Source organism: Vairimorpha ceranae, assembly GCF_000988165.1.
Source record: "Vairimorpha ceranae strain PA08 1199 chromosome Unknown NODE_11, whole genome shotgun sequence".
In the NCBI taxonomy this organism is placed as follows: domain Eukaryota; kingdom Fungi; phylum Microsporidia; family Nosematidae; genus Vairimorpha; species Vairimorpha ceranae.
In genome coordinates, this window is record NW_020169306.1 from 79,956 (window position 1) to 90,074 (window position 10,119).

The window sequence follows — 10,119 nt, forward strand, 5'->3', positions numbered from 1 at the left end:
TTTATCTTTATATTTTATAATACTTTTACATTTTATATTATCATTCTGTTTTTTACTTTGGTCATTTATCGTCCTATAAGAGTTTAATACTTCATCATATTGTTTTTGAGGTTCAAAACGGTTAGAGGTACTACAATAGTGTATATTTGAACTTATTTAAAAGTTACTTGATGTCTTGCATTCTCAGAAGTTATGCACTTACTATTATTGCCTAATTTAAGCTTTTTACGAACCGGATTTTCAAGAGTTTCATTATGCTTATCTTTAAAAAGCTGAAAATTTGTTGCATCAAAAATGGGGCTATCCAAGACAGTGATTTGTGTATCTTTAGATTGTAATTCTTTTTTTAAATCTACAGAATTTTTAATAATATTTCTTAGCTTAATGTTTTTTCGTTTCAAAAATTTCCTTGTGTTACTATTGCCTTTTAAAGTTTGATCACATTTATTTTTTCTTTTTGCATTATAAAAATTATTTAAATTACTTACACCAGATTCTGTAGTACTAATCGATTCATTATTTGTTGAGTTATACATTCACCAAAAAGTAAAAGAGCTTTAACATTTTATGGGATAATATTTTAAAATTTATTTTTATTAATATTTCTCAAAAAAGTTTATTATTAAATGATGAAAATTTTTAAACAATTTTTTTAAAATATAATTAAATAAACGCTTATAATTTTTAAAAACAATCTTTGTGTCATGGTGTAATTTAGTATTAAATTTATCAGTAAAAATGTATTTGTTTACTTAATTTTACATCTTTAAGTAAACTTTTATGATTTTGACATGACAAATATTTGTTATATTTTTCTAAAAATTTTAATTAAAAATTTAAGATGGCATGGATTTTTAGAAAAATAAACAAAATTTAAAAATAAAGCAAATTAAAATAATTGTAATTAAACAAGCATTAATTAAAAATCCTTGCAGAAGTTAATCTTTAAAATATTCATGTCATCTTAAAATATTTCGCAAACAAGGTACAAAGGTAACTAACTAGATCAAATATAGTTTTTTAATTTTTTTCTTTATTGTTTCTTATTTCGTCTATTTAAATTTGTTCGTTACATATTTTTGTGTTTAAATTAAAAAAAGTAAAATTTCAACGATATGACCACTACTCATTGTAAAATTTACGTTGTAAATAAGAGTCCTTTCTCTAAACACTTTTTTAAATATTACATAGCATTACAATGAAGCAATTAGTTGTTGCTCGATATTTAATGCATTACAAAAAATTATTAAAGAAGAATTAAAATAAAATTTGTATTTTTGCAAAATTGAAAATTATTAAAGAGAAAATTTATGCATTTGAAAAACTTATAATTTTATTCTGAAGAACAAGAAAATTTACACTTAAACAATTTTAGCGACTTTTAAAAAATATGTTGATATTTTAACAGTAAAGCTTTTATTAATCTATATCAAAAAGAATTTTTTATTTGTTTAACAGGCAAAACGTCGTTTACAGGCAATCTAGGTCTTAAAGAAACATTATTGGAGAAAAATACTAAAAAATGATGAATTTAAATAATACTTGATAAAAGTCAAATTGAAGATCAATTTAATGTTTATGAAACATTTATTCCTAATTGTAAATTAATTTTTGTTTTTGGTGGACTTACAAATTCGTTTATGAATATTATTACAATGTTGAAGTCGGTAAATCTAAGATTGAGAAAGATGCAGCTTAAATCATTAATAGAATATATAATTAAGTACCGTTCACTTCGTTTACATTGATCAACCACAAGAGTATAAAATTTTGCAGAGTAAAAAGTATTTTTCAGCTAATGAAATTTGAAAGACAGAGAGGTTTTTGGTATAGGTTCAAAAACTACAGGACAACTCGAAAAAGTTATTAACAAATATGAAAGAATATTTGGAATGGGTTTCTCGGAATTTTCGAAAAATCTGATTTCGGTTCAGGAAATATGGCACTAGTAAAGATATTAATCAAGAAATAAAAAGTTGTAGTTGGCGGAGATAGAATGTCTGCTTGTGTTTGCAGATTTGGAAATGTAAATTATTTCTTCCACACATCTACAGGAAACGAAAGTGTTAAAATTATTAGAAAACAAAAAATTCACTGATATTAATATTTTCTAGAAATTATTCTACTAATTTTTTTTAAAAAGTTTATTATTGTAGTTTTTATAATTATAATATACAATATATGATTTTTTCTAATATTTGTAATATAACTCATAAAACTAATAAGATTTGCCGAATTCTAATGCATTCGTCCCGCCATTATAAACTACACCAGTATACTTTTACTAAGTGCTATTTGCCATGTACTACTACAGATATACTCTAATTTTAAAATGCTTTTATTGTAATTTTTAATAGTTTAAATATTTTCATAATTTATATTTTATTGAGTTCTTTTTTTTATCCCTTCCCTTTCATAATTTTATTACACTAAATTTAAATTAGTTTATAACAAATTAAAAAAAATGTATTTAATGAATAAATGTGGTGACAAAGATCATATCATCTTCGATGGGTATTTCTATTTCAACTGGCTGTATTATTTTATATTTTGTTTCATCTTATTAACTAGCTCTTATCGTACTGTTGGCTATATTTGGGTTGACGTTGTCACAGGATATCTCCAACAGATGCTAAATAATTACCCAAGATAATAAGGAAGGGGAAGTCATTGGTGTAGGACATAATTGAAGTCTCACTGACATATCCAAAGTTGAATACGTCTCTTAAATATTTTTTACATAATGTTTTTATTTACATAGTGTGGCATTATTCTCAGGAAGCCGCTCTGAAGATAAGAAATCTTCTAAGATTCACGCACCTTAGCCAAAAAATATGTATGTGCTAAAGTTTTGTTAGTAGTAAGCACTCTATGTGAGGTTGCAAATTTTTTATTAGTCGCACTCTATTCGTTACTGTTGCTCGCTCATAAACCTTTTTTTGTACACGGGAAAATTAAAATAAAATATTAAAAAAAATAATTTCTAGAAAGTTCATTTAAGCAAGAATATTAACATAAAATTACCATAATGTGGTGATTATACTACATTTAGATGTTAAAAGCCTCAATTTCTTTTTATCTTGATCTCCAATGTTCGTCAGTTATGGTTTATTTCACATTTTTGTACATTCTTGAAATAATTTGCATTTATAGTTTTGATTTTCTCTACAGCAAACAAAAACAAATTAAATTAATAAATAATAAACAAAAATTATGTAATATTACAGACTAACTAATGTAGACGTTTTATAAAGCATAGGCGGAAATAGTATTGATTTATACAAAAAATGTGGAGGAAATATTTCAAAAATTAAAAATCCCAATGATAATACATAGAATTACCTTAAAAGTTTAAAAAAATAATTTTATTTTATAAAACTGTAAATTTAATAATTGTTAATTTCAATATAAATCGGTGTTGGTTGTTTAATATAATTTCTTTTACTATTTTATGTGGTACTTTTTAGATCAATGTAGTAGATAACTTGCTTATTGTTAATTTTTAAAGTCAAAAATAGTGTTGTTTTTTAAATCTTTAAATAGCATTGTATTTATAACTTAAGGTATGTACAGTTGGAAAAATGTAACAATAAACACAAGTATTGTAACTTTCCTTTTGTAATTCTTTATCCAAAAAAAAGGTAAAATGAGTAAGAGCTGTAAACTGTTGTATGAAATTATTTTTAAATGTAAAAAATATCTTTTTTAGTGTTTGTTTTGAAAATTTAAATTATTATGAAACAAGCAAAATGTTATTTAGTTCACTGGAAGAAAATGTAGGAAAAGATTTTTATTTTTCATTACCTTACTACCCTAAAGGAAATTGTTTGGTCACAGAAGACTAAAATTTCTCATTTAACATGTTTATTTATTAAACCTTACTTATGTACTTTAATTTCACGTTAAAACATAATTCGTTTTTGAGTCCTGCTTTAAATCACTTTTCTTTGCTTGAGTATTATCGTTGAGTTTTTGACTTTCACCAATGACGCATTTTTTTAAAAATCCGTTATCGCTCAAAATTATCTGAAAAAAAATCTCTTAAATTATAGTTTCGTTCATTTTGAATGCCTAAGAAGAAACAATGGGTTCAATTACGGACATTAGCATAAAAATAATGTTTGCTCAATTACAAGCGCTAGTTTTTGTAAACTTGTAACTCAAATATCAATGCTAAAATTGGTAAATCTAAATTTTGGATGTGGTAATATGATCATGGTCATTGTGTAGAAGATGTAAGAGTTTTAGTAATGAAGTAAAAAATGATGAAAAGAAAGGTAGTTTTTATGTAATTAGATAATCAATAACATTAGTAATCCTTATAGGGAAAAGTTTAAAAAAAAAGTATTATTTATACTTATGAGTGAAGGGGTACAGTAATTTTGCGATTATAATTATAACAATAAAAGCGTTAATCATTTCTTAAATTTGATAATGAAACAGTTGTACACACAAGCACGAGAACAGAACCTAAACTGGAATTAGTAATGTTTTCTTAAATATTAATGCTAAAGAGAAAGTCAGCGCTTTTTAAATTTTTTTTTCTTTAAGAAATTTTTTGACTGGTAAATTCAAAAAAATATCAGAATTACTTTCTACTAAAAAAACGGTTTTATTTGTCAGCAATGACGATCTTAAATAAATTAAATTATTGTTGAATATGGATAAATTTTTTTAAAATTTTGTTGCGCCTTTATTTTGACTTTTGTTTTTAGGTTAAAAAATTTTAAAGGCAAGTAAAAAACACGTATTTAATTTCAATTTTCCTATCTTCTTAAAGTATTGATTATTTTTTTTGATTTTAAAGATTGAGCTGTTAGATATTTTTATTCATAGTAAAAAGATCGAGCATTTTTAAAAATTTAACTTTCAAAGTACCAAGATCACTATAAAAATTATAATTAATTATAATATTCTTTTTTACCTCATACAGAAGGAAAATCAAATCAACTAAAAATATTGTTGATATTAACAATAAGAACTTTTGTAAAAAGATAAATATAGATGTTAAGAAGCAAATTATACTTGTATGAATAGAATTTTAAAATTCCGGCTAAAATGTGATAATGTAAGCTAGTGCTTAAATATAAATTTAAAAAACCTGTTGATATTAGTGCATTAAGCCAATAACCCCAAAACGTTACAAAGATTTTTCACTTTGAGTCTTCTTTGACTTTTATAATAAAATATGAATAAATATGAAGCATTTAGATTCTAGACATGAAAAAGAGGACACTTTTGATAGGAAATACAAAACTTTTACAAAAATAAATCATCCAGGTAAAAAAGCTTTTTTTATCTCATCATTAAAATAAACAAAGCATATTTAATGTTAAAACAAATATAATTATAATGTTTTTTATAATTTTTTGAAATTTTTGTAAAAAAATAAATTTTATTAGTATTTAAAAAATAATATTTAAAAGGCATATGTAACAATAAAAAGATGTTTTATTTTGTTTTTTTCTTTAATTATTTATTTAAACATAATTTGCACTGTAAAAAATAAAACATTGAATTTTTCTGTTCTATTACCGTTTTTGGTAATTTTTTTTGTTTCTTTCTAAAACCTGCTAATAATTGGAAAAATTAAGTTTTTTTAATTAAAACATTTTTAATGAAACAAAAAAATAATAATTTTCTTTTGTAAAAATATTTATGATTTATACAATGTAATAAAATTTATAACATATGTATATCAACATTTTGTAGACACTAAGTTTATAATATTAGTACAGGTTTCTACTATTTGATTTGATAGATCAAAGCTCTTAAGATTTAACATTTCACATGTACTTTAACCCTAAATAAAAATTATACATTAAAATGTATTCCTTTTTTTAAAAAAGATAAAACTTTTTATATTTTAAAAATTTGTTTGTACATTATTATCTTAAAAAAAAATTTTAAACTTTAATGTAAAAAAAATATCAAATTTTCAGAACATGTTTTTAATTTTTCAAATTTAAAAATTATTGATTAATTAAAAATATTTGAGAATTACATATCTAAAATTTTTTATAACTGTTTACTTTTAATAATGTAAAATAAATTTTTACAATCTTTATTTGCAATTTAATAATCTCCTTAATAATTTCTAAAAAACATACATTTACTATTTTAGGAAATTTCTAAAAAATATACATTTACTATTTTTGGAAACTTAAAAAAAAATTATATAAATATGATCAATATACAAATTTATTTAGCAGATACAAATTTTAATAAAAATTTATTTTATTTATAATTTTTTTTTCTAGACCCTTTATAGTTTAATGAGATTTGAATTGTTAGTATTATTTTTTGCTTATTTAAAATCTAGTTCAGACATTTATAAGAAATTACGAGAAATTGTTGAACAGAAAAAAAAGACTAAAGACTATTTTTTACTTGATTTGAAAAAAAATACTACGTCATGAAAACCTATATTACTAATGATAAAATTACTTTTACTAGATGTGTAAAAGGATTATCTGAATCTAAGAATGGTTATTATAAATTTGACAGGATTGAGTATAATACAGCAGATGAAGCAATCTAAAAAATTTGTGACTATTATCTTTCAAGCGGTTTTAGTCAATTACAGGGATTTGAAGTTTTTTGTACGTTAAAATTTTATGTATTAAAGAAAGATATTAAGTTAAATCTTAAGAATTTTTTTTATTATGGAATTGAACCAGATTTTTTTGCAAATATTTATGATAATAACAAACAAAAACAAATAAGAGAGCTTTGTTCATGTTTTTCTCGAAACAGAATGATAGATTTTTATTCTTGCTTTTTATTATCAAAAGATTCTAGTGGTGAAACTATTCATTGCTTTAAAGAAGAAAACAAGATAAAAATTTTTTTTCCTGTAAAATTAAGAAATTTAATATTTTTTTTAAAATTGACGTTAGCAATTTATATATTGTAGAAAAAAAATATACAGATGAATTAATAAAATTACAAAGTGATGTTAGTAAAGATAATGGTAGTGCAAATGTAGGCACTTTAATGAGTAAAATTTTTACATTTTCTGATTTTGTGCCCCATTTAAATCTATTAAAAGATATAAACAATACTGGGAAAAAATTATCTAGTCGATTTTCGTTCAGTAATTGTGAGAAGAATTTTTTTAATGTTGTATTTCCAAAAAAAGTAGTATTTTTTAAAAACTTTGATACATCATTTTATTATTGCTGTGATTATCTCTTAAAGCTCAAGGAAAATGAAAATTATCAGTGTATTTTTGAAGAAACATATCGAGATTGCACCGAGATTTGGGATTTATATACGAAGGCAAAAGATTTTGACTTTGCTAAATACAAAATTATTTTTTATAAATTTAAGAGTGAAAATCTCCTAAATCACCTATTATATAAAATTTGTGAAAGTCCGGGTTCTGGTTCATATCCCATATTGATCCATATATTAGGTTATTATAATATTTTTAATAATGATGAACTTATTTTTCTTACACAAGATACTTATAATAAGGATAAAATGCAAACAAAATTTTTTTTTCAAAGTTTTTTTACTAAAGAGAAACTTTTAAAGATTTATTTTATGATGACACCGGAGAATGAAGAAATTAATAATTTGTTATACACTCTTATTTTCAAAGAAGCTGAGAAGTATTTTAGAAATTATAAAAAGGATGAACTTAGAAATATTGAATTATTTAATGATATACAAGAGTTTTCTAATTTATATTTAGGCCATGATAACATGACTTTAAATAACTTTTATAATATCTTACTTGAAAATTCACAATTTATAACTTTGTCAGGTGAAGAAATAATGACAAAATTATACGAAAGTGTGGCATTACTAACTAATTTAGATGTTAAATACAGTGTAGGACACGGAATTGTTTATTTTGAGAAAAAAAATGCGCAGGAAATGTTTAAAGAATTAACAATTGAAGATTCCAAAAGTTACGTTGAAAGTTTAAATAAATGATTTTTACTTAACAAGATTGTATATTTCACGGAAATTTGGTTTTTGTTGTGTAAATTAAATTTTTTATGCTATTTAATGCAGCATTTTACAATCAACATTTTAGCTAAACTCCTTCCTTATACTTTTAAAATGTTAAAAAACAAAGTTGTCATGTCGTGGTTTTTTATTTTAATCTTTAAATAAAATTATTCTTAAAATTAAGGTGCGTACAGTTGAAAAAAAGCAAAAATAAACGGATACATTTTGACTATTTTTTTAAAAGTTTTTAATTAAAAAAAAAGTCAAAATGGGGAGGGACTGCACAACTTTAGCAAAATTTTATATAAAATAATAAGAAAATGTTAGTATATTGTAAAAAAATATAGAAAAGAATTTTTTAAATTTCTAACAAACCTCTTTGTAGTTTAAAATTAAGTTGGTAAAAAGCTGAGAAATTATAATTTTGGCTATTGCAAATATCAAAGCTAGAATTTTAATCTAAAAAAACATATGTAAAAAACAATATCAAGATTTTTTTGCTGTTAATTTTGAAAAAAAATATTCTTAGCCTGGTGATGACTAGAAAATTCAAAACTGAAATTGTTTAAAGCAGAAAGAGTATATAACAACAAGGATATCTTGGCTGTTACAATCAACGAAGCCCACATTGACAACGCGCTTACAGATACTACTAAAGCCAACGCAACACTTTGCAAATTGGAGCTTTTTGCCAATACTATGACATGTAGCGAGTGTCTAAAACAGTTCCAATTGTCATGTGTAAAGCGTAAAGTGCACTAGATGACTATAATTAGGCTTGCAAAAGGCCGTGTATTCACACACGTTTATTTAAAACATATAGCTTTTTAATTCATTCAAATTGGCGCAAAAACTACTTTCAAAGCCATCTAAAAGTACATTTTTAAACTTCTTTTTAAATATTCATTTAAACTTAATGTATTCTGACAAACAGCCAGTGGAATGGCCTTTTTGGTTGAGGAATATATTATTGAATATATGGCTGCCCAAACAACTAGGATAGGCAGGTTAGATGAGCAAAGAGTGGTAAAAATTGTATAGATTGACAAAAGTCTTTTTTTAAAAAGAAATATAACCGGTGAAGAAATACAAATGGGCAATGATACATCCGAAGTATCGAAAGGGGATCAAAAAGACTCTTTATTTTACCTTTAGAAAACAGAAACGCAATTACTATCGCGCGTGTAATTCTAAAAATGTTTTGCCTAAGACAATTATTGGAACAGATGAATGGCGTTGCTATTATGTTGCACTTAGAACCTTAAATTCCAGTGTGCCAGATTATGTTCATGAAACAATAAACTATTCGATAAACTTTGTTGACCCCTCATGCCCTTCTATACACACGCAATCTACAGTGCGCGTCAAAATCTTAAGACACCTAAAAAAAAAATTTTTTCCCATGCAAAATCAAACAAAATACAATTCTAAAATAACTATTCGTATTTAAACGTTGTAATTAAAATGAGCTAAAAAATACCTTTTATTAAATCTTATTTTATATATGTCTAATCTAGTTTTTAGATTTTTTTATCTTAAGAGGTGTATCAAAATCTTAAGACACTCCCCCAAAAAACACGTTTTATAGAATTGTAAATATTACATTCGTTTTATTTTGTTACAATAAACTACTGCATGATTTTATTTTTCTAATATAAGTTACTATAAAATGTTTAGAATAAATAATTAGTCTTACAATTAAACGGGACGTCTCATTTAACTCAAATTTCGAAGTACAAACACATGCTTAAAATAATGATATCTATTATTTATTGTTTTTTGATTTAAAAAAGTGATTTTAAATTTCTTTAACTTTTCTCATTGACATGGTGGTTTTGAGGTTTTTTTAAAAAATAACTAACTTAAAAAAAAGAAAACTTATTTATTAATTTTATCCCCTCTTTATTTAACAATGTCGATCATATGCTTCTACATTCCATTGACATATTTTAACAAATTTTTGGGTCTAATACTTGACCAGGCTACTAATATCAATGAATGTAAATCTTGAATATTATTAAATTGTTTCCTGTCTCTATAAATTATTTTCGACATTCTGCCCATTAATTTGTAACAGGATTAAGATCTGGACTTAATGGTGACCAGTTCATACAATCAATGTTATTGTTTTCAACCCATATCTTGGTTGCACGAACT

The 10,119-nt window shown here is 23.7% G+C and overlaps 6 protein-coding genes across 6 annotated transcripts; 4 read left to right on the forward strand and 2 right to left on the reverse strand.

The window, feature by feature from the left end:
• Positions 1-152: 152 nt before the first annotated feature.
• AAJ76_1100080491 (hypothetical protein) lies at positions 153-536 on the reverse strand (the record flags this gene model as incomplete). The annotated part of the gene is made up of 1 exon (XM_024473781.1): positions 153-536. The coding sequence occupies one exon, from the start codon at positions 534-536 to the stop codon at positions 153-155; it is 384 nt and encodes a 127-aa protein (XP_024331590.1).
• A 1,645-nt stretch (positions 537-2,181) lies between these two features.
• Positions 2,182-2,325, forward strand: AAJ76_1100082137 (hypothetical protein; the record flags this gene model as incomplete). Its single annotated transcript, XM_024473782.1, has 1 exon — positions 2,182-2,325. The coding sequence occupies one exon, from the start codon at positions 2,182-2,184 to the stop codon at positions 2,323-2,325; it is 144 nt and encodes a 47-aa protein (XP_024331591.1).
• A 3,950-nt stretch (positions 2,326-6,275) lies between these two features.
• On the forward strand, positions 6,276-6,419 carry AAJ76_1100086231 (hypothetical protein; the record flags this gene model as incomplete). Its single annotated transcript, XM_024473783.1, has 1 exon — positions 6,276-6,419. The coding sequence occupies one exon, from the start codon at positions 6,276-6,278 to the stop codon at positions 6,417-6,419; it is 144 nt and encodes a 47-aa protein (XP_024331592.1).
• Positions 6,420-6,996: 577 nt separating this feature from the next.
• AAJ76_1100086952 (hypothetical protein) lies at positions 6,997-7,944 on the forward strand (the record flags this gene model as incomplete). The annotated part of the gene is made up of 1 exon (XM_024473784.1): positions 6,997-7,944. One exon carries the CDS (start codon positions 6,997-6,999, stop codon positions 7,942-7,944), a length of 948 nt encoding a protein of 315 aa, XP_024331593.1.
• A 1,117-nt stretch (positions 7,945-9,061) lies between these two features.
• Positions 9,062-9,412, forward strand: AAJ76_1100089017 (hypothetical protein; the record flags this gene model as incomplete). Its single annotated transcript, XM_024473785.1, has 1 exon — positions 9,062-9,412. The coding sequence occupies one exon, from the start codon at positions 9,062-9,064 to the stop codon at positions 9,410-9,412; it is 351 nt and encodes a 116-aa protein (XP_024331594.1).
• A 479-nt stretch (positions 9,413-9,891) lies between these two features.
• On the reverse strand, positions 9,892-10,026 carry AAJ76_1100089981 (hypothetical protein; the record flags this gene model as incomplete). The annotated part of the gene is made up of 1 exon (XM_024473786.1): positions 9,892-10,026. The coding sequence occupies one exon, from the start codon at positions 10,024-10,026 to the stop codon at positions 9,892-9,894; it is 135 nt and encodes a 44-aa protein (XP_024331595.1).
• Positions 10,027-10,119: the final 93 nt, after the last annotated feature.